This window comes from Patagioenas fasciata, chromosome 7, assembly GCF_037038585.1.
Source record: "Patagioenas fasciata isolate bPatFas1 chromosome 7, bPatFas1.hap1, whole genome shotgun sequence".
Taxonomy (NCBI): Eukaryota; Metazoa; Chordata; class Aves; order Columbiformes; family Columbidae; genus Patagioenas; species Patagioenas fasciata.
Window position 1 is genome coordinate 11,812,037 of NC_092526.1, and position 24,493 is coordinate 11,836,529.

Consider the following 24,493-nt stretch of genomic DNA (forward strand, 5'->3'; position numbering starts at 1 on the left):
TGGCTCCACCGTAGGCTGAGAGCGGGCGGAAGCCTTGGGAGCGCTGCAACATGGCGGTGTCTGGCAGCGGCGGCAGCCGGGCGGATAACGGCTACGGCAGCCAGCAGCCGCGGCGGAGGAAAGGCCCGGGCGCCTTGGCCACGGCCTATCTCGTTATCTACAATGTGGTGATGACGGCGGGGTAAGGAAGCGTGCGGGGAGTCTCCCTGGCAGGCTCGCCCCGCTGTGCTCCCCGGGGCAGGGGCTGCTGCCGCTCCTCCGGCCGTTGCCGCTTTCACCCGCACCGGGAAACTTTTTCTGCACTGGGTGTTTTCCGCCTGGCGGGGGGAGGGTGGCTGGGCGCCGCGGGGCCGCCGCTGTCGCTTCTTATTGTTTCGGCAGCGGTTCGGGCTCTCCCCGGCGCCACTGGGCTTGGCGGAGCCCGTCCCGTGGGAGGCGGCGTTCCCGGAGCGGCGATCCGCACGGTGCCCAGATGGAACGGGGGCTCCGCTCGGCCGGGCTGCGGCCGCGTGTGCCCTGTGTCCGGCTGCCGGCCCTGGCGCGGTCCCGGCGGGGGCTGTGAGGGCAGTCCTGCGCCGCGGGGAGCTCGGCGAACCATGGAGGTCTTTCCTGTCGCTGTGCCCTTTGTCGCCTCTGTCCCCATTTTCCCCTCTAGTGCTCGCAGCTTCAGTCGTGCCTGCCCGAGGACCGGATGGAGGCGCGTTGCCGTTCCCGTTGTCCCTCGCGCTGCCAGCGGTCGTGCCTCACACTTCTCATAACGTCAAAAAAACACAAACAACCCCTTTCTTGTTGCTTCTCATGCTGGAAACGGCTTTCTTGTGCGTGTGTGTGAAGCTGTTTTCTTGGTCTCTTCGTTCTCTCCATGGCGTGCCATGGCGATGACCCAGCGCTGCGAGCGGTTCGGTGCCGGGGTGTCCCCCGGGCCAGGACCCTGGTGCTGCCCCTGCCCGGCCTCGGCCGGGCGGCGGTTCCCGGTGTGGGCCCGCTCGGCAGCGGCTGAGCCCCTCTGCAGTTTGGCCTCTTCCACACGCCCGTTGAGTGGAACAACTGGCTGTTCTCTGAGGACTACGGTGTTTTGTAATTGACACATTAATTCCCTCTGCAACTATTTGTCACCCAGGTGACTGTGCAGACCCCTGTTCTCGGATGACCATGTCTGTGGTGTGGACTCCAGCACTTTTCAGTGGAGGTGGACATAAACACAGGGAATTTACCTGTAGCAGTAGTTAAGAACGCAAAGCTGTTACCCTTTAAAGCCCATGAGATTTCCCCATGTACCCCTCAGTGGGTATGTGTGTGCTTTGGGTGAAGTTGAGAGCTGCTGCTTGCGGCCTGCGAGCTCCTGGGCCTGCCTGGTGCTCTGCTCTTGCCCCGTGTAGTAACATGGAAACTTGGGCAGGTTGGTGCATGCTCAGGTGTGCTCTTAGTGACAACTAGGGACTCTCAAATTAAGAGATATATCTTTTTTTTAAGAGGCTGTAGAGTCTTGTTGGAATCCAGATAAAACTGTCTTTTGAATGACTGAGGATATTTGGGTGAGGGGAGAAAAGAACCATTAAAATGGATCCAGAATGAGCCTCGTTTTCCTTAGATACTTTGTGGTGGGTGAGGAGTCAGTCAAACAAACTAGTCTCACTATTTTTGAGGAAGATTAGTATCAAATTAATATAGATATTTATTTCAATAAGGTAACTGGACATGATGATTCTTGTCTGTGTGGGTGACAGCTGGTGGTATTTCTGCTTGTGAGATAGTTACATAGAACAATGGTAGTTCTTGTAAGGTGCTTGTTACAGCCACTACCCAATAGGTGTGTTACTCTGAGGTGGAATTGCTAAATAGATTTATGGCTCTGTATGATATTTGCAGGGTATTTCACCCAGAGGGGAATGATAATTACCCACCAGTTTGATAAAAGTGAATCTCTTGTTTCAGAAGTACTTAATGACATGAGCAATACAACACAGTACAGGCAGTCAGGTCTCTTCAGTTTTGTTGTGATGTCCCTGCACAATGTTAAGAAGTTAACCTCTGTGAGAGAGAAATTGCAGCATAAATGAAACATTTCTTTAAAGGTCCTGAACTTTATCATGGCAGGCAAGTTCCTGAGCCTATGAAATTTCCTCAGAAGAAAAAATTAAACGTGTTTTTAAAACTCAGAAATAAATAGCATAAATCTCTATTTAGCTTCCTGTTGTCGTGTAAATCTTGATAGTGATGTTACCCGTTTTCCTGATTTATACCAAAACTCCTAGAAAATTCCGGTCTGGGAGGAGAATGTAGCCTATGGTGCTTTAACACAAGTTGCTTTTTTCTGGACATGATTTCTGCAATTTGGGGAGCTAACTTGGGAGTCCTGTGATCAGGGTTCGTATCTCTGTGTTGTCACTCACCGCCGTTCTTTCGGGGTGGCTCACTGGGGGCTCTGACTGATGACTTGTCTTCAAATGGATGAGGGTTTTGCACTTCCCCTGGACACTGCTGAAATTCCGCAATATACAAAGTTGAGTTTAAGAAAGAACCCGCAGTTATTTTCTTGTTTTTAAAAGACTCGATGATCCTGAGGGTCTTTTCCAACTGAAATGATTCTATGGTTCTATGATAATAAGGTAGTTTTTCCGGAGTTAGTTGGCAGAAGCTGAGTTTTTCATGTGAAAAGGTTGATACACAGCTGGTGGCAGCAATTAGTTACTGTCCTCATGTCGGTCAGAGTGGTCAGACTCAGTTTCTGAGATAACACTGCCTTGGATAGAGAATTGTGAAAAGAAAGCACCGAGACTTTGAAAGGTGCCCAAATTATGAAGTTATGCTGTAAAAGCACATGGGATTTTTTTTTTAAGTGGGTTTTTTGGTTTTGTTTTGTTCATATGTTTGGGTTTTTCTCTCAGAAAAGGGACCAACCTGATGTAAGAAGGAATAGCCAGTCCTGCAGTTGCTTCTCAGCTGTGCTTGCGTGGGGTTTTGTTTTTTGGGCCATGGTTTAAATTGTTAAGATATAGAAAGCTTTGCTTCTTTCATCTCTTGCATTCAGTCAAACTACTGTTTTCCTGTCATGGCGTGACATCATGTAGTCATGCCTGACCTGGCATAGAAAGCTCATTCTGGAGGCATTGATGCAGCATGGAAATTATTCCCTAAAAACTGTGGAGGAAGGGCATGCTGTTAGAGCTGAGTATAAATATTTGATGAGCTGCTTTAAAATGCGATTTCGTTTTTTATTGTTAGTCAAGTGCTGTAACTGACTAGTACTTCTGGGTAGAAGTAGCCAATGGTGGTATAAGCAATTAAATTCAACAAGATAGATCTTTATGTAATAGCTTTTGAATTCACAAGGTTTTGTGTTACCAGTGTTGAGCAGAGTGTTCTGGGTTAGAAGTTTGTTTTCCATGTCTTCAGTGACTGGTTGTTAAGAGCCAAAGTACATTTCTCCCTTTTCAGGTTTGTTCACTGCATAGCTTTGTTGTATTCTCTTGCATAAATGATGCAGAGCCTCAGTGACTTTGCATAAGAAACCACCTTTTCATAAGAGGGAATTAAACTGAGGACTTGAGCATGAAGCTTGCTTATCAAATCTGAGCAACTGAAAGTGAAAGAAAACTAAATTATGTGTTTGCAGTATTTATTTTCCTTAGTTTGGATTAATCAAAGAGTTTAAGAGTCTAACTTAAAGGTTACAGGCATGGCAGTGGTAATTTAGTGAAATGTAGCTCCAGCTGGCGTATTGAGTAGACTTTAGTGTCCAGGTCAGAGAAAGCTGGAAAAACTCATTTATAGTTCAGATTTCATGTGACAGTGGTGGCTTTTGCTGCACTTTTAAACTTCTCACCAGATTTCTTATTTGGTTTATCTTCCTTGCTTTCCCTTATTCCTGTTCTCTTTTCTCTGGTCACAGAGGGTGAAGAACTATTTAAGAATCACATAAGCAGGACAGGGTTTTTAAAAGCTTCAACACAAAGTAGGCACAGCTTTGAATTTTGTACAGATTAATACTTTGATCTCTATTAAATGTTTGGGTTGTTTGTGTTGTGTTTTTTTTTTTTTTTAAGGACAGTAATTTTATTATTAAAAGTGAGATGTGGTCTTTGGGAATGCAAAGTACACGTTTTCTGGAGTCAGTGATCTGGCAGGGAGGGTGGAGATGAGCAAGGGGCTGGAGCTCCTCTGGGAGCCACATTACCAATCACTGGATTAAGGTGGGAACAGTCTGCAGGGGACAACAGTTCACACGCACAACCAAGAACTGGTATCTTGTGCAACCTGAGAAGTTGCTCAATTCTGTGAAGTTTCTCAACACAGAAGATTAGGAAAAACTGAGAAATTTGACAAACAGGACAGTGTCAACCTGCTCTGATAAAAAGTTCTAAAAGAGAAGCACACAGTGTTGCAAGGGAGAGCCATCAATTAATACTATAGCACTTACTAGTTTATTCTGCACTGAAGTCCAAATACCAAATTCATCCGATTCTTCTTTGTAAACACCAATTACTTGGCAAATGTTTGCCTCTTGGTTTCACAAGATAGCTTTAACTGAAATAAGCCCTCCTTCTTTTCAGTAGTGACAGGTTGTTTCTCATTCCACATTTCTCTTCCCCACCTGTACTGCTTTTCTTTGGTACTCATCTTCTGAGAAGTCCAGGCAGAAATGAAATAGCTTATTTTTCATTTGTACTGACAAATGGTGTTATGAACACAAACTTGCATGCCAGAGTTACTTATTATTTAAAAAGTCTGAACCTTACAGTATTTCAAACAACTGTTACATTTGGGACAATATTTGTATATACTTCGTAATACCTAAGCTAATGCCATACTTGTAGGCGTGTAATACTCTGTAAATTAGGGAATTTCTTCATCTTCCCTGTTACAAAACCACAGCTGCAAATCTTTTCTGAAGGGTAGAAAGCTATTGCATGGATAGGAGGCTTTCTACATGTCTACACACACTCTGTCACTGAGATGGACTGTTTCTAGCACAGACACTTGGTGACTGTTAACACAAGCTTTGTAACAGCACTTCTGGGTTTGGATTGAGCTGGAGGTAGAGTCAGGGTGGCATTAGGAGTAGCTGAGGGCAAGACAGCCAGGGTGAGCCTGTCAGTGCAGAGTTTGGGAGCTGCTGGTAAGGGTTCCCTCTTCTTGTTGATAAATCCCTTTTCCCTGTGTTTGCCACAAGCAATTGGAAATTAAAGTTAACTATGATGCTAATTTCAAATTAAAAAGTTTTTTACCAGGCTGTACCCACCTTAGTTTTGTGGCTTGTCCTAGACTTCACTGAAGAATTTCTGAGGCTGTAGGCAGTCAGCAATCCTGGGCAGGTGTGGGAGTGAAAGATGTTACTGCATCGGCCAGGACTGGAGAAAGAATTTTTGGCGTTGCTTCTTAAATTACCTGAGGGGAAAATCAGCAAGGTTAACGAGTCACATTGTTTATAGTACATAGTTGCAGTTATATAGGCCTAGATATATTAATATTTGTTGCTTAAAAAAGGAAATGACCATCACAGCCTTCAAGGCTTTAGCAGGCTTGGCTTTCTTGCAGCTAGCTGTCCATAACTGTTTCTCAAAAATATATACGCTAGCAATTAAGCTTGGTGGTCTATCATGGAGTCTAAGGGTTTACTTTGAACTGAAACATTAATATGAATGCCTTCTGAATCTTAAGGGTTTATGTCATACTTCCTTAAGTTATGGTATGATAAGAGATCTTTGACTAGCAGTAAATGGTTTTCTGCTTAAACTAAGCAAAATGTGATGCTAGTTTTCTTTAAAATGTCATTAATACCTTCCATAATTAAATAGTTTACTGAAAAATAAACTTAAACAGTAAGGATATTGGTATCATGTTGGTGCTGAAAGATGCTTAAAAAGGCGTAACGTTTAACTTTGATAAATTTGCAGAGAATCCAAATATTTAATGTTTTCAGTGTTGCAGAGGGCAGGCAAAAAGTTAGTATCTTTCAGGACAGTTATATGCCTGTTGTGTTCTCAGATACCCAAAGGGGGTTAAGGATTTCTTTGTATTGATGCTCTGCTTAATGTCTCCTTATCTTAGACTTTTTTCTCTCTTTCAGATGGCTTGTTATTGCAGTTGGTCTAGTTCGAGCATACCTGGCTAAGGGTAGCTACCATAGCCTCTACTATTCAATAGAAAAGCCCCTGAAATTCTTCCAAACTGGAGCTTTACTTGAGGTAGGTGTAGTCTTCTTCCCTAGAGTTACTAATAATTGCATGAGTGTTTTCTGAAGGAGAAATAAGGCAGCCTCTGAACAGTGCTGTCTAGGTACCTAGTTTTTCATTAGCATTGTGATTAGGAGGTGAATATAAGAAATATGCCTCACACAAATGCTGAAGTTTGCTTTTTAGCAGGCGGTGAGGGCACTCACTGTCTGCTATTTAGCTTGGGGAGCAAAGCTAAATATTCAGCTTAATCTTTGAAATACAAATATTGAATCTTAAGCTCTTGTAGAACTACATGTGTTTCTGAATCTCTTCATTTGAAATGTTAGTGATTTGTATTTTTCTTTTTGTTCTAGATTCTGCACTGTGCATTTGGTAAGCTTGCAAATTTTCACTTTTGTTGCTTTATAGAAGATTGTAGTTTCAGCAACGAATTAGCATTAAAAATGTTATGGTCTGTGAATTGCCAGATGTAGTCCCTGCATAACTCACTAATTTTTTGCTTGAAGCACATTCCAAATTTTTACTAAATAATTTGACAAGTTAAATCACAAAAAGGAAAATAGTGTTACACATTTTAAAGTACTCGACATTCCGTTTTTATCTTGATTCTTCCAATGCTACAAATCTTAGAGCAGTTGATGAATGTTTTATAGTAGATCATTACTCTCCATCTCTACATCCTGTAATCTTCTGTACCGAGGTTTCTTTCTTTAAAAGAAAAAATTCTAGCTGGAAGTAATTTAAATTTCAATAATAATAGCATTTCAAGTACTAGAACTTTTGCCCACACCCATAGCCATAGATATGTGTTGTAAAATTAGGAAGGGATAGCCATTCTTTATCCCAGGGTCAGTTGTGCTTTAATGGAACTGTTTGGGAGAATAAGAATTACTTACGATTTGACTCCACAATTGTTAGCCTGTACTGTGAGGCTTGTTTGTTAGCTTGGTAGCAGGAAATCAGTTACGTATACGTGGCCTGGGGTCAGTAGCACTGTTGTGGTTCAGTCAACCTGAAGAGCCTCATTTCTGAGGGACAGGATTGCATCTTGTCTGGTTTGTTAGTCCTCATGAGTAGTGAACAGTTTGGCCCCAGCATCTGGATGTTTTGTTCATAGAATAGATTATGTGTCACAGTCTCTCCAAGATCAACGCCGATGTGCTATAAAAGGGAGCAGTGCCTGTCTACGTACCTTTGCTTAATTCTGATTTTTTTTCTAAACAATCCAGTCCTCACTAAGAGACAGTCTTTTGTTAAGGTAGTTGGTCTTGTGTTTTTAAATACAGTGCTTGAGCTCCTATCAGTATTTGCAAACTACTGTTAAAGAGTAAGATGGCATTGAGGTTCCTAAAACTGCAGCTACAAACCTGCTATTTTTCATGTGTTAGACACACAGTCTACATACTGGAAGGTGTATGGTACAAGTAGGTTCATATTAATTCCTGTGCAAAGGATTTATATTTTTTTATTTAAATAAGCAAATGTGGTAGTTGGAAAACTTAATCATATACATAAATTTGTCAGCAGAGGGCAGTCTAATTCCGTACTTGATAAGTAGTTCTGACCTTGCTGAATAACTCAGTTACTCTGAAAACGTTATCTTATGATGGGCAGTTTGTAGACTGTGTGCAGATCATCCCAAGAAAGGAATGATCATATACTCCTCAAATTAATGCAAAGGCTTCTCAGAGTAAACTATACGTATCATATGGTTGCCTGTGCTGCCAAGGCAGTCCTTCCAATACAGTTTTATTTTACTAAACCTCAATTACTGTTTTTTACCAGAATAAACTGTACTTACTTTATAAAAAATAATAATAAAATGTGAAAATTTTCAAGTCTTGTTTAACAAGGGGCAAGAAGGACAAGTTAAGTCTCAGAACACTAGGAAAAAAACTTGCAAATAAAATGCTGTCTCACCATGCTAAATCTATAATGCTCTGTTTTCTTAAGCTAAATTTGTGTGCAGATGCCAGTGTTTACTTGTACTAAATCTAAGAAAGCGTGTAAAAATGTGTAATTGGATTATCTTTTCCTCACGCTTTGGAGTATATGTCCAGACAAATCGATGAATAGCAATAGGGAGTCCTGTGTTTCACTTCCCAGGCTGGTGCAGAACAGCAAACAAGATGACTTTACCAATTTGTCTGTGTGCAAAACTAATAATCCTGGCTCAGCTGATGTGTGGATCCATAAGCCCATGTTATCCTTAGTCACACAATCTAGGATCTATGAAGACAGACATTAGCAGAATGTGGCAACATTTTATACCATTGTAACTCTTATCTTTTTGCTTACTCTAACAAAGTTTTTGTTTACAGAAACCCCACTTATTATAACTCTTTGGGGTTTTTTTTTCTGTTAATGGAAACACTTGTCAGCTAGATAAAATGAGGCTTTTTTGCACAGCTGGATACCCTGCTGCTGTCTGCTGTCATCCTACTGACTCTGGTAAAAGTTTCTATGCAAGGAGAAACAGGAAATTTGCAAATTCCTTTGCCCCTGCTAAACTAATTGCTACAACTAGAGCTGTAATTCTCTGTCACTAGAGGAGCTTATCTGTGACAGATGGCTGTATCACTAACTTTTCTCTCCACATCTTTTCAGTAGAATCTGAAATGTTAGCATCTGTGAGGCAAGTTCTTCAAAATATGAAGACTGATGGGGAATGTTGCTGTCAAGCATGGTTGAGAACAGAAGTTTGGCATGTGGCAAAGGTTTACAAAATTAAGAAGAGCTCTGCATGATAGGAGGAGGTAATGTGTAGCCCAGAGACCAAGAGGAGAGACTGAAGGACAGGCAAGTGGAAAGTGAACATGCAGTGCCTTGACTTGTGCAGCAGACAGAATCCAAGTGTATGAATGGCATTTGTAACAGGGAAGAGCTTCTGCCTGGTGGAACCTGGTATGGAAAGAGATGTTAGGAAGATGGAAACCTTGGTCCAGGACCTGGAAGAGTCTGGGCGTAGCTTACTGGCTGCTTGATTCTGGACCTGAGTGCCTGTCAAGCATGTGCAGTGTTGGATAGCTGCTGACAGATGTTTTAATAAAAAATACCAGGTTTAAAATGGTCTGTCAGGTACCTTTTCAGTGCAACGTGGAAATAATTAGAGGCAAGTTAAGCTTATGTTGTAACTGGCGAGTCGCTTATTTTGATCTCCTGTTTTGGCATAGATTGGCATTGTCTTGGCTGTAATGAGAAACCCTGTTTGTCTTACTTGTGAGAGAATCTCAGATGGTTCCTACACAGTCTTTGTTGGCTTATTTCTAGATTATTTTACAAGAACATTAGTTTATCTTAGTTAGGAAGGTTTGGTGTAAATTGTATAAAAGAAAAACTCTGTTGTATCGTAGGAGTGAGCCTTAATGAGTGCAGATTGTGGGGTTTTATAGCACCCCCTTTGTGTTGTCTGAGTAATAGAAATTCTGCCCTGAGGTTTTACAACAGAAATTAGATTATGAACAATACATGGTAAAACAGAAGAGAACTGTTTGTAGGATTTTTCCCTCTTTTTACTCAGAAAGAAGACTAACATAATGACTGTGACTGAAAATAGCTCTAATGAAACTTGCTTTTGGCTTTTCTTATTCTTCCTTCCTCTTCTACTTTCCAGTTTGGTCTTTACATCTTTGTGAGGCTGTTGTGTTGCTTGCTGTGATTTGCACTGGTTTTAGAAGCACTTTTTACTGTGCATTAGGAGCTGCAATTGCTCTTCATTTGTCTTCATCACGCCATTGGAAGAAAATAAAACTTTGTTCCATGAAATTTTGTGTAATCTTGCAGTCTAAAACCATTCCTGCTCTGTCAGACATGGGTGTGTAGGATCCTTTTAGTGATAGTTTAATCAGCACCTCAGAACTTGCTTAGAAGAACCAGTGAAATCTGCTTCCTTGAGAAAATCTTTATTTCTTCTATGCTTACCAATGCATCAGCTATTCCTTGTGTGTGTGTGGTGGGGTTGTTTTGGTTTGTGTTTGTTTGTTTTTAAGAAGTTGTATTCCCAAGAAGGAATTAAAAACTTTGTACCTATCAGAATATGGACTAGATCAGTGGTTCTTCAGAGTTACACTTTTTGCTTGCTGTTTTTCGGGATATACTGTGCAAAATGTCTTTATTGGTTTTACTTTTTAAATCACAGTAATGAAGAGTATCTGGGATATTTTAATCAAATGGGGTTTATTGGAAAGATTGTGTCCCAAAAGCTATTTGATTCAAGTTACCTCATCTTATTCAGCTGTTTTGTGTAATGAGGAATGTGCTATGATTGCAACAAGACTGATTGCTTTTATTTGCATTTTGATGCACAAAGTCTTGTCAGGGGATTGCATTGCGTTAGGCTGTATAAATGCACTGAAGGACAGGCTTCATACTCTCAAATTTAAAACAAAAAAACAACAAAAAATGTTTTCCTTCCGAAAATTTCAAATAATTGGACTTTGGTTTAGCTGTGGTTTATTTTCCCACCCCCACCCCAACAGTCAGGAATATTTACTAATTGCAAAATATCTTCCAGGCATTGTTCCCTCTTCTGTTGTACTGACTGCTTTCCAAGTGATGTCAAGGGTTTTCCTGACGTGGGCAGTAACACATAGTGTAAAAGAGGTAAGTTAAGATAGAAAAGAAATAGAAATCTAATGACCCTTAGTGAAAACCAAGTGTTGATTGCTGCCTTATTTTCCTTAAAATGACTTATGTTTGTAGCTCAATGTGAAATTGTTTATGTAAACTTCTGTGGGTCAAAAGAAATAAAAATAAATCTAATGCCATCTTTTCTTAACAAATAGACTGAGGTCTGATTCTCTCGCTGTATGATGTCTTGCTCCCGAATAGGTTTTGCAGTGCTCAATGAAAGTTAAAGAGGTTCCAGTGTGTAATATGGAACCTGTAATTTGGGACAGCATTCTAGCATCTATCTCACTAGTGCAATAATTAATAGCAAAATCTCCTCACTTCCCTGTTTTTCATACACAATTTGCATTCTCTACCATTGCACGTGGAAGCTCCCCCTCAACTGCTTCTGCACAGCAATGCCTGGATGTTCTCTGTTGTCACTTTCCAGGATAGTCTTTCCTCTGTCCATTCATTTTTCTGACATTCAAGCATAGGTGGGTTTGGGGGCCTGTGTGTTTTTTCTCAATGCTTACCACACCAAATATTGCTGTACTTTATACAAATCTCTGCAGAATCTTTTGGAAGCAACCTTACTTGAAAATTATTCCTGGCAGCTATTTTAAAATATCAACTTGCTTTAATTGATACAGATCATGATGGCTGACTCTTCCATGTCATCTGAATGCCATGTAGTAGCCCAGATATGCCACATCTGTGCTGTTACTTTAGCCAACCAATCTTACTGGTTTTCTTCTCATTAAAAAAGGAAATTAGTCTTGATGTCAGTGTCAGCATGGCTGCCCGGAATAAGTGATGGTCATCTAGTGTCATTATATGCATAAGATTTTTTGTGACTTGGCATAGAGAATATTTTAAGGAGCTTGCCTCATTACCAAGTCTTCAGGGAAGCTGCTTTCTCCTTACTGCAAGCCTGTTATCACAGCATCCACCCACATGTAGAGTAACGTAAGTCACTGTAGTTCCTAATAATTAACAGCCCTTTCTGATATTATGATGCTTGTTCATGTGGAGCCTTCGTTTCATGCTATTTAAAGTGGAGGAATGTTATTTTCTCAGACTCAAAATCTTGTAAATACTTGTGATGGATTTCACTTTTGATGCAAATAAATGTACTTCAGTCTCACTGGAAATAAATACTAGATTTCTTTTAAGCCATAATCCCAAATAATTAGATTTTTAGATACATGTATAAAATACTTGTAAAGAAATACACCTCTAGTTTTGCTTGTTATCTATATAATGTCACATCCTCTGTTTTTGTTAACTGCTTCTTGATTTTGAAGTAATCCAAATGTTAAAGGTTGAATTGCATGGATTAGAATTATTCCATGTGTTGACTGTTAGACATCGAAGGGAAGCCTGTAAAATGATTGTGGGTTAGGTTTTTTGAACCTTATGCCCACGTTCTGACCAAAGAAGACCAGCAAAATGGGAGAAAATGTGGGCAACAAGTTCAGCCTAACATTCAATTATTAAGAAGGATTTTTTTAACAAAGGTTCTTTCACGCAGTTTTTTCCTCACGTTTGTGTGGCCTTTTGATTGAAGTCTTTCAAGAGGCTGTATTTTGTGTTATTTTTTTTTCATGTCTTAGGAATCGGTCATAAGAATGGTGAGGATGAGGAATTGTGTGCTGAGTTTTTCACCTGTGACTTAGAGCAAACAAATGAAATGAAAAGGCTGTGTTCTGACCCCTCCCCTTCCTGCCAACCAGAGAGCATGCAGTCGCACCTGGGGAGATGTATTGAAAGTGTCACAAGTGTTCTACTTTTTCTGAAGGGCTGTCTGCACAAGTGAGCTCCATGGTGAAGTCCAGGATTAAATTCTCACACAGCTTTATGGAACTTGTAAGCTATGCAGTTGCATGATGAGGTTCTTGTAAAATAAAATGCAGTTTTCCTCTTTAACTTTTTGAGTGAGGCTTGTTCAGTATCTTCTTTTCCAGACTGTTTTCATATATAATATAGTTAAAAGAAGAAACATCTGTATTGCATCACTCCTTTCTGTCAGAATACACTTCTAGATATGTGATGTGATTTGAAGCATGTTTCTTGCCACTAACATGTTTGTGCTTTTTGTTAAATTTAGTGCTGATGTGTTGTTAAATTCAATATGAAAGTATTTATAATAAATGTTAAAGCATGGCAAATGTTAAATCACTGCACACTACTTTGGGTAGCAATGAGATTCCCCCTACCTCCACCATGTGAGCTGTGTTAGCCTAGTGGAGGAGGGCATGGCATGTAATACAATGCTTGTAATTGTTCTGTCATTGCATCAGAAAGGAATCGGTTTGGTGAATTTTACTGTTTCTCCTACAAAGGAGGGAAGAGAATGAGCAGACTGGCATGAAGGGCTAGAAGAAAGTAGGCATAGGAGAACAAAAGGTGCCCTTGGGTTCAAAGTTGTCTTTTTGTCTTTGTCTTTGAACCATGAGATCAGCTGTCGACATCGTGACCTTTGCAGAGTTCCTTTCTGATAGGTAGTTAAAAAGTGGTGTCAGCAGTGATTTAATGCTTATCCAATTGGGTGCAGTTACTGATAAGTTGCAGATAAGTATAGTACATATTTAGAGGAACCTTTCTATAACACACAATCAAAAGGGAGGTGGTGTGAAGATGACATGCAGCCTATTGATCTGGTAATGAAGCCTTCAGTATCTGCAGTTGTGAACTAGTATCTCCAATCTCTAGTGAAGCATACTTAATGTCTGATGTTTAAGACTTAAGAGTTCTGAACTTTCCAACTTAAGTGGATGAGTGCAGTTGAAAGGCCTCATTCATCACTGCTTTACATCTATGTGAAATTTCAGTAATACTGTATAACACAAATGTCTATCAGGGCCTTTGTGCCCACTGTGAATCTTTTTTTTTTTTAACTGATGTACCAGAGAACCAGGGCTCTGGAGGGAGATGTGCTGTTTCATCATTACAGTTGCATAGTGCTGCTGGTTTTACTCTTCCGCACTGCATTGCTTGATTTTGTGTTAGCTGAAATTTTCTGCAAATAATTTGTCAAACTGTTGCTCTTAACGTGGAGAAATCTATAGAGTTTCCTTTTACATGCATAAGGAGAACAGTAAAAACCTCTCAGGCTCTATTTCGTCAGTTCCCAATTGTCATCTTTGCATCTTAGAAGGCTACTGGTTCTCTTATATTTTAACAAACATTGTCTGCTCTACATAGTATTGAAGATAAGCTAAAATATATTCAGAACCCTCCTTGAGGATAAATTGGTTTGAAACACCTGCCAAATAATGTGTGTGATGTGATTGACCCTTATTAAGGTAGTTGGACAAATGTGTTGTGAATAAAGTATAAAACGTGCTTTGACTTTTAACACCTCCTTCAAAGACTGCTGTGAAAAAGTAGAGGCAGAGAAATTGGGAGTTGAGAGCAGTATTTGGCTTAGTGATTTATTAAGGTTCTACTGTTATTTGGCTGTGCTATCCCCTATATCCTCAACTTGGAGGAGGAGGGATAAAAATGCAGCATTAGCAGTGCCTGAATGAGTAAGACTCTTGAGAGACTGTTTTGTAAATCACTTCCCAGGGGTCTGATAACGTGCATCTGAGACATCTTTATTTGAAGTATTGAAAAATTGTCAGTCCTCAAAGAGATGTACTAATAGTGACAGACTTACGACAGATCTTTTAGTGTGTAAAGAACATACGTTTAAATTATGAGGTGTGGAATGTAGCTAAAATATTATGATATAATGCACTGCACAGGAAGGAACTATGAAAGTGGTATGGGTCACTTTTGGATGAAAACTACCACCAATTTCTAGTACTCTTTTTTTTCCTTAAATAGGAACACAAGCTATAGAGGCACAATCAGTGATTCTTTAAGTGAACTTATAAGGGTAGTGTGTGTGTGTTTTATAATGGTGTGAACTGTTCTAATAACTTGTAAACACAGTTCTAATATAAAGTAGGTGGGGGAGACTAGACCTGAGAAGGCAGTGTTACAGAAGTCCTGTGATATAGCTAGATTATAACAGCCAGATTTTCTACTTCTACATGGATCATTCACTGCTAGCTTCATGGTTTCTTTTTCTTGCTCATGTCCTGGGGTGATACTTCGAGCTACAAATTTTTGTTTCTTGGTTTTACTGATTTCCATAGTTAGGGAAAGAAGTGGGGTTTCAAATTACAGGTTGAAGTCTGTGACATGTATTTAGATGAGTTCACTAAACTGCTGCTTCTGATTGGACCAGAAGGTGCAGCTCCAGAGTGCCTGTGAAGCATGTTGCTCCTTGGGAACAGCATTATCTATGAAGTGCTGGTAACTTTTCCAGGTTGAGTGCTAAATCCTGCTTATAAAGCAGACATCAAACAAGATTAGGATCCTGTAGCAAAGTAAAAGTAGATTTGGGTTCTTCTCTCAAAATCTTCAAATAGGTTTTGGATTTTGTTCTTTTATGATGAAGTAAGGGAGATCAATCTATAAGTAAATTTATCAGAGCTTCTGTTGAGGGTTAGATTGTGGGGTGACAATAAAACCCTCGCAGATGTATTGTTAACCTCCTCTCCTCCCCACTTCCCCCTTTTTGCCCCTCCCTTTCCCCCCTTCCCACAAGGGACAGGCGATCGGGAGGGAAAGAAGGACAGAGAGAAGAGAGTTGGAAAAATTAAAGATGTTTTACTAATGCTACTAATAAGAATAGAGAAAATAATACAAAATATACAAAACCAATCTTGAAAGTCTCAGCAACTGCAGAGCCAGCACCCAAAGTCCTGGATTAGACTCTGTAGCCAACCGGAGCTGGATTCAGTCTCTCACTAGGCCTGAATTTGCAGGGACAACCAGCAAGGTCCTCTCCTAATGTCAGCCATGAGGAAAAAGAAAGGAAAAAAGGGACGAGATCCTCGTGATCTCCCACTTATATATGAAGTATTCATGTGAATGGAATGTTATACACAATTGGTCAGTTCCTTGGTCACCGATTTCTCATTGTCCCTCTTGCGAGATGTCCATCAGTGCTTATCAATAAGTTTGCCTTCCATTGCTAGGTTTACCAAAACGTGTCTGGTTCTCCAGGAAAACACAGCCAGTATGAAGGGTCCAGCTGACAGGCAAATTCACTAAAAGAGAAACTTGTTTTTTAGCAAAACCAGGACAGTTTCATATGGAAAAACAACAAGATGCATTTGCTGCAAAATGCAATGAAAGTGGCTCAAAATGCTGTATGCAACAGAGTATAGATTAACAGCAGGTCTACATTCCAGGATATCCCAGGATTTCTGCGTAAATCTTTCTGGGTTTTTTAGTCTGTAACAGAAAGCTTCTTATGGGTAATCCTCATAACCTTTTTTACACACAAATAGATGATCAGTCCTCTCCTATTAAAAGGTTTCTGATTGCCCATATATTTCCTTGTTCCATTTTTCATTTGCACATGTACTTTGCCCAAGATGAATAGAGTATGCCACCCACACCTACTGACTTCCCTTTTTTCAAGAGTTGGAGGAAAAAAGAAAATGCAGGCCCCTGTGGTTGAGCTCTTTTTGTTCCCACGGTCCACTGAATTTGGGCTCAAGGTACTCATATAGCTGAGAATTGTGTTGAAGGGGGACAGAAGGATGGGGAAGGCTGTATACAAGTCCTGTTTGTTCTCTCAAGACTTTGTAGTGGAGGTATGTGATCCCATATACTACTTCATCAGTGATACTCCATCTGAAATTTAACCTCATAGTTGTGCTCCCAAGTCTAGTAAATCTAATAATTCATTAAAATTACATGCTTTTGAAGGTTAACCTTCAAAAGATGAAGGGAATAAAAGCTGGTTCAGTGATGCGTGTCTGAAATAAAAGCTTGAAGAGGTGTAAAGCAGTGAAACATAATAATGCCTTGAGCGTAACATTAGGGGAACTATGCTGGATACAACAAGCTGAAAAAGGAGCAAGGAGTAGTGAAGCAGGTAGTTGTCAAGTTTGAGGGGAGACAATCTGAGCTGCTCTTTTATCTCCTCTCCCAGCCTGTGTCCTGGTGTTAGCTGTTTTGCTGCTGTTCAAAATTAAGACCCGGGTTCTCTTTTGTAGAGAGAGGAAAACAGTGCTTCTACTAAGCAGCAGCATGGACTAGGATCAGAATATAAAGTCTAAACCAGATATCAAGCATTAGACTAATGTGTTAGCATCCTTTCTGTTTGCTGCACTAGGTAGCAATCATAGGACCTAAATAGAAGCTGGTACTATATAGGAATGCAAAGAGTTTTGAGTTGTTCTCAGCGTTTCGTTGATTTCTCACACTGATTTACCTTGCATAGAATGGGAGATCTTAAGGTCACCAAGCAGAGCTATTCTTGAGTAGAAAAATATGGAGCATGATAAGCGGTTTTACTGTTGTTACTAATGTTGCTTTTAAACTGATTCTTGGAGTCTGTTCTCTAAAATGAAGCAGTAAAGCACAGCCCATGGGATTTGATTGCTTTGGGGTTTTCCGGGGCCTGGGGAGTAATTGGTAATATGTGAATTCATACTGAGCTTTTTTTTCTTTCTTACAGGTACAAACTGAAGATAGTGTCCTGTTGTTTGTGGTGGCCTGGACGATCACTGAGATAATCCGTTATTCTTTTTATACGTTTAGCTTGTTAAACCATCTCCCTTATCTCATCAAATGGGCCAGGTAAGTGGCATAATAGAAATCATAATCTTAAAGCACTGGTTTAACAGGGTTATTTATCTTTTAAAATACTTGCAGTACAGAAAATTGGATTCTCCCTGGATCTGATTGCCCCGTTTGTGAATGAGACTTCCTAGCTTGTTTCCAGCAGATTTCTGGGTTTAAAAAATCTATTACATTTTAAGCTGAAAGAGCAGTTTTTCAGAACTCAATCCCATTTACAAAGTGGTTGTGTTTGTCAGGAACTGGCATTTAACAGTAACCTTTGAATCCAAGGGTTGTATTTGAAACAGTCTGTAAGCTCATTGATTAATATCAATTGTGTTTTGCTCTGTTTTAAGTGATATAATGATCTCTACCAAAGAGTTCAGAGATCCAAGTAACAAAAAGTAGGGGACAGGGTATGGAGAACAGTTTTAAAGATATTTACAGGTTACCTTTGCAAATATGAAAGTAATTCAGACTGATTGCTGATTTGAATACTTATCTTGCAATATTGTTCATGCCTTGCCATGCTCTAGGCAAATAAGAGCTAAGGAAATTAAATACCGAGTTGAGAATTAAAAATGTGGCTATCTGTAACAGCATTTAACAAATACTTTGTCAGAGTTTGCAATAACTTTAATACTTTCTCTAAATGTTTTGCTCTAGGTACACTTTGTTTATAGTATTGTATCCAATGGGAGTCTCAGGTGAATTACTTACAATATATGCTGCATTACCCTTCGTCAGGCAATCTGGATTGTATTCCATCAGTTTACCTAACAAGTACAATTTTTCTTTTGACTATTATACATTCCTGATCCTGGTTATGATCTCCTACATTCCAAGTAAGTATGAGGTTTAGATTTATTATTTGTAATACTAAAAGCTGTAATAGGAAAAGCTAATAATTGTGGGATTAACATACATGTAACTAATTTTGCAAAGTTAGTTTTTAAAATTATCTAAAGAATAAAGAGTTAAAACTGCAGGGATTGCTTTCTACCAACACTAGCAAAAGAGTAATACATGTTTTTTCTGTTATGCTTGGAATATAAAGTAACTGTGGTACTTGTTGGCAAATGTTGACATTGTCATATTTTTCCCCCTACTTAAAGACTCTTACGAGAACAAAGCTCAAACCAGCTTCTTAAAATTTAGTTCTTTATCAGGAATAAGAACATTGGGTTTGCATTAGTGGGTAGGGAACCATTTCTGTTCAATTAACTTGAATTGACATAATCTCTGGTTGATGTTTCTGTAGATGGAATGAAGATTTGGCCTTGCTTTGAAATGAGGAATAGGAACATGGAAGCCTTTAGCAACTTTAAATGTGCAAATAAAGTCTGGCATACAGAATAATGTATAGATGATGTGCTGCTGTTAGCTATCTCTGCAGCTGTCTTTATATGAACCTTGTTGTTTGTGCAGAATGATAAATTCAAAGGTTTAAGTTTCAGTGATGTGGCTGTCTCTGTAACACACTCTTATGCCTTCAGTGCAGCATCTTGTAATTCTGACATCGAGGTTCATAAGTTTTTCCAGCTCTTCTTGGAAAAAAAAAAAGGCAATTTTCATGCATTTGTTTCTCCTTGTCCCCCTCCTCCAAAAATGGTGATGTTACTAACTCCAAGCAGTCAGAATAATTTCTTCTGTTTTAGTCAAAATAACCACAGGTATTAATTCCTTCTTGTGCGGTAGATAGGTTAATGGGCCGTGTGGGAGGGAACCCACATTGAACCCAAGTAACAATTTTAGCTTGCTTTCTTCATTAAAATTCCTGTCTCTTAAATGAGGTATTTTCTGTGAACCGTTATCATTTGCTGCATGTGTAACTTCCATGCAGTCTTTTTTTTTTTTTTTTTCCACTTGTGAATTGGTATGTGAACCCCGAGAATCAACTGCTTGGACTTGAGTGGTTTTAGGTGCCTTTTCACATGAAGGTATTCCTGTGGTATTCTTGAGATAGAAGAAAAGCAATGTTCATTGCTGTCATCGATTGTACCGTGGTTCAGCTATCCATTCATAAAAGCTACCTGTGCAGGAGTTACATGTTCTGAACCCACTGAAGATCTTGGAAATTGAAAGCAAGTTTTGAAAACTGTTGTTAAAAATTGAGTTTTTACATTCTTGATAGTTGCATCTTACCATTTATCTCACTTCAAATCTCTAAATTAGTACTTGTCTGTTAAAACTGACATCTTGCAAGAAAAGATGTCATTAAACTATTTGCATATAATGGATCCCCATTCGTTAGATTTCTAACGGAGAAACCACATGGCTCCGTATTCTGCTGTCTCTGGACAGCCGTATTCACTCCTTAACACTGGTGGAGTGAATTGGGATGGGGAAACAACAAGGAAATGAAAGACAGGGTAAAGAAACCCAAAACAAAAAATGTTGACCTAAAAAAAATAAACAGACTTCGGCCTGTATGACAAACACTTTGCATGTGTAACGGATATAATTTAGGCTCATGCTGACCTCGTTTAATATTGGTGGTTCACAAAGGTTTCGTGTCTCATGGCAATTTTAGCTTTTGCTGTATATGTATGTATGTTTTCCATCCCCAACTTTGTTTTTCTGCAAACCTACTGTGTAATGTAGTCTTAGAAACTGCAGCAGAAAAAGCTTTTCATGAAGGAGAAAGAAGAGATGAAAGAGAAACCAGTTTGTATAAAGTTCCTTCTAGTCTGAAAAAGTGACACCAGAATTATATGAAATGAAACTAATCTGGAAATTTCATTATTTTGGAAGGACTTTTTCCTCCCTGCAATGTATTTTCTTTCTATTGTCTGTGGGCAGTTCAGGAAACTTTTCTGATCCTGCTTGTACATGCAGGCATTTTGCATTTAATTAAAAATGTGATTGCTCTAGCAAAAAATAAATAGTACCTGAAGCCTAAGGAAATAACACTTATTCTCTTTAAAGAACAAAAGCCAATAGATTATTTGAGTGTAAAGCAGATAAGCATGTTTTCTTTCAGTAGAGAACTGGTGACCTTGAGCATGTGACTGTGCATCTTACATTGACATGTAAGCCTCACTTCATCTGTATTTACTTAAGTCTGTTTTCTCTTCAGTCTTTCCTCAGCTGTATTTTCATATGCTACATCAGAGGCGAAAGGTGCTCTCCCACACTGAAGAACACAAGAAGTCGGAGTAATTCCAACTCTTTTTTCAGAACTTTTCAAACATCAAAATGCTGCAGTTTTTCAATACACAGCACATTTATAAAGAATATACCAAGATAAAATAAGTCAGAGGTAAAAGACCAATAATTTAGCAAGAATAACCAATAAATCTGATTTCACTGAAATTCCACAATGTAAAACATTGAAATAATTTTCAGCTTGCAGTGCTTCAGGAAACTTTTTAACTTTGTATGGCTTGGCAGTTAGCCTTTTCCTTAAATGATGTGCTAAATGGTTTTCATTTATTACTAAATGCTTGAAGGTTGCAGTATGAGCGATGAAGTTGTACCCACTAAATGCTTGAGTTTGGATTATATTACTGATACCTCTTTTTTTTTTTTTTTTTTTTTAAGTGCTTGACTGCATGCCAGAAACTGTATGTATTGCTGTGAAAGCAAACAATATGCTCTGGAGTACTTTAGGGTTTTGTCGGAGACTCCAGTGGAGAATGTAATCTGGGCAGAGTATTTGAATTTAGAGAGGTGGGTTGTATATTTAAAAGGTGATGGGGAACAAGAACAGGAAACCAGTTCCTGGACATAAGGGGAATGTGGTTCTTTAGGAATTTAAACAGTAGGGTGTCTGACCAGAGTGTGTTCTCTGAAGATCTTGTTTAAACTGATAACTCAAATGCTAATGTTATTTCAGAGGCTATAATGCTTATCTGAAACATTAAAACTCCTCTTAAGTACTGCATCCCTGGATATTTTTTAAATATTAAAAAAATACTAACTGTAATATTTCTAGTGATATTGGCAATGAATCTAAACAATATAAGGAGGCAAGTCACCCAGAAACAGGTGCAGTTCTTCATTTTTAACTTAAAATTATCATCTCTAATGACTGTCCACTATCTCAGTGGGTATTCATCTTTTAGTGTTGAGGTCTGGTCTACTGTGGCATCATTGGAGGGCCTTGTTCCTCAACCTAACTTTTTTCAAGTGACTAATGGCTATCACTGGCACATCGAAGCAGGCAGTTCCAGGCATTCAGCTTTGGAAATGTTGCAAAATCATAAGCTCCTTCTTTGAAAGCAGATTATCTCATGTGTTACCTGCTGCTTTTGCAGATTGGACAAGCCTTCCCTCATACACTCTTTCGAAAGAACAGGAGACCATGGAAAGCTGAATTTCCCTAGGTGCTTTCTCTGGGTTCTCAGGCTAAGCCTGAACAGAAAATGAAAGAACTGAGAAAAGCTTGTGGTGAGGCAGAAAGCAGTAATGCTGTGTGAGCAGTGCACCAAGTTATGAACAAACCCCTGGGGGCAGGGGCTGGGGAATGGAAGGGACAAAGAGAGCAGGGAAATGAGCAGATAACCAAGCAAAGGCGAAAGGAAATATAGGTTATGGCCTTTACTCTGTTAAGAATTGATAGTCATATAGTCCTATCTTCACCCAGTCAGAGCCACTAGACAACAACACAAGGGTTTCCCTGGCTTCCCTCTTGTAACATCAGAGTTAGTGACCACTGCTGTAGTACCTGCAACTCCAGTCTCGTGCTGTGCCTGCCAGCACTTCCCTTTCGATGTGGCCCATACCTGTGTGCCAGTTGCGCTTGACACATTGCAGCTTTCCCTAAATGTAGCCAGGAGGTGCTAAGGGCACAGGCTCTCTGTTGTAGCACTTGGAGAGAGCTGGATTTACAGTTATTTTGGTCTGGTTTTGTTAGAGCTATATTAAAAACAAACAAAAAAAAACCCCACACTTGGCATTTTTCAGTAATTTCCTTTGGCTGTATCAAAGTCTGACTGAATTTTCCTACCACTGAGTAACATACCTAAAACCTTTCCTGTTCAACAGCACCATTGTGAGCAGGCAGGGGGTAAGAGACAATAATGATCTTTGCTTCTATTGTAAATCTTTTGGAGACACTTATTGACTGTAACCAAAACACTATTACTATATACAACTTTAAAGTGGTTTTGCATTCAAAGATGCAACAATTGCAATTCATTTCTTCATTGAGTTATGTGGTGCTTTGTTGTAGTGATTTGAGAAATGTTGCATTAGACACAAGTCATTGTTCAAAAGTGTAAACTTCCACCTCTGAACAGAACATCTTCTTTTGCTTATACTTGCTATCGAAGGAGTTAGTGCCAGTATTTCTGTAGGATGTCATCTAAAAGATCTGATTTCCTCATGTACTTGGGTTACTTGATATTGTCGATGCTTAGCTCCTGAACTTTTCTTGATTTGATTTCTGTGCCCAAATAAAATATTTGGTTTCAAATTTATTGCTCCAATTTGGAGGAAAAAAATGGCTGTGTAATATTCCTGTATGAAATGAACTCATCACTCTGATGAGAAAGATGTAGTACAGATTTGTATTAGATAGCATTGGTACTACGCAGAAGCAGAGAGCTGCTGAAGGGAGAAGGCTTGTACAACAACATCTTTACCAAATAAGCTTTGTTACGGAATATTTCCTTTAATTGAAAACACTGATTTACCACACAAATGCAAATAAACTACAGCCTTAAAAAAAAGTTACTTTTCCTTTTAAAAGAAGATTTCTTCAAAACAATTTATTTTTATCAGCAAAGTTGGTTTAAAAACTATACTCTAAAGTATGAACATGCAGTTAGTATATACAAGAACATCAGCACTTCAGCTTGCGGTGCTTTTTAAGTTTAGCTTCTAGGGAAATCACTGGAAGGTGATCTTGAGTAAGAACTGTAGTATGATACGCTAGTACTGTTTGGGTGTTTCCCTAAAACTGACTTTGGTCACACGCGTGGTTTTTTTCCTCCTCATAAACTAAGAACAAATTGTAATGTGGTTTATATGAACTTTATAATAGAAGCTTTGATTAGTACTCTTTGTCACAAATCTAGAGGTTTGTTGTGGGGGTTTTTGGTGTGTGTTTTTCTTTTTTTTCTCATAAACTGTTTTCTTGGCTTACATGTTTTCTATCAGCATCACCAAACATGTGCAGCAGCCATGTTTTCTGCTTTGTTAGTCTTTGTCTTATGTGCACTGACTCTGTTAACAATACTTTAAGTTCTATCATGCTGGCATTGTTTGAATTAGTCATTACCCTCTAAAAGACCGAGGTTCTTGCTGGTGTATAGTTTACAACTGGAACTGTAGAAATGTTGATATTGTAAATTACAGTAAGATGGAGGTTACAGTGCAGGTAAATTATAATTTTTCACAATGTGATATTTCTTTCAAAGTGTTTTTATTTATCAGTAGAAGGGTTGGCCTTTGTGTGGACCAATCTGCTGTGACATCTTAAAACCTGTCTTTCAGCTTAAAATCTTCATGAGTATACATCAAATCATACATTTTGATGTACATTTTATATCAGTGAAATTTGGGTGAAAACTATATACAGTCATTTTTGTATTTTTTTCTATGTTGTGAAGAATAAAATTGTAATTTTCTAAGTCTGATTCACTAAAATTATTATAAGTTAAATGTATTTTTTGTATATTTAGAAATCTGGTATTACTTGGAGCTCTGAAAGATTAAGCATTAGACTTTTTATGCATGTTTGGAAGATATTTCTACCTGATAATGCAGTGAAATGGTTTGTATGCTAAAATACTAGTCTGTGGTGTTGCCTTGTGAAATGGATTCTGTGCTCTCTGCCTGGATTTGGCCTACTGATCAGTGACACTAACCGCTGTAATCCAAATAAAGTAATTCTGAACAAAATATGCTGTAGTGTTACTGTTTAAGAAGCAAAAGCAGATACTTTAGAAATGTTAATTTATGTATTTTTATTCATTTGTATATAATGTGTACCTTGCAATTTACAAGATTTTTTGGCATACATAACTACTGAGCGCAAACAAAAGAAGTAAGTGTCTTGGTACTGTTATGAATGCTCTGCTTTTCACTTTAAGAGGTATTCATAAGGACCTGTTGAATGACTATGT

The 24,493-nt window shown here is 39.1% G+C and overlaps 1 protein-coding gene and 1 long non-coding RNA gene across 4 annotated transcripts in view; one reads left to right on the forward strand and one right to left on the reverse strand.

The window, feature by feature from the left end:
* Positions 1 to 24,269, forward strand: HACD2 (3-hydroxyacyl-CoA dehydratase 2). Of its 3 annotated transcripts, XM_065841084.2 has the most exons (7): positions 1 to 181; positions 6,071 to 6,188; positions 6,533 to 6,551; positions 10,693 to 10,781; positions 17,317 to 17,438; positions 18,087 to 18,265; positions 20,500 to 24,269. In XM_065841084.2, exons 1-7 carry the CDS (start codon positions 51 to 53, stop codon positions 20,580 to 20,582), a joined length of 741 nt encoding a protein of 246 aa, XP_065697156.1. In that variant the 5' UTR covers positions 1 to 50; the 3' UTR covers positions 20,583 to 24,269. The 3 variants fall into 3 exon arrangements, with proteins under 3 accessions (XP_065697156.1, XP_071666921.1, XP_071666920.1); XM_071810820.1 differs by lacking the exons at positions 6,071 to 6,188; positions 6,533 to 6,551 and having other exon boundaries at positions 61 to 181; XM_071810819.1 differs by lacking the exons at positions 1 to 181; positions 6,533 to 6,551 and having other exon boundaries at positions 6,100 to 6,188.
* Positions 15,463 to 24,493, reverse strand: part of LOC139828413 (uncharacterized) — an 18,321-nt gene continuing 9,290 nt past the window's right edge. Inside the window, exon 3 of the long non-coding RNA XR_011739960.1 lies at positions 15,463 to 15,895. This is a non-coding gene — a long non-coding RNA (uncharacterized lncRNA). The remainder of the gene's footprint in view (positions 15,896 to 24,493) is intronic.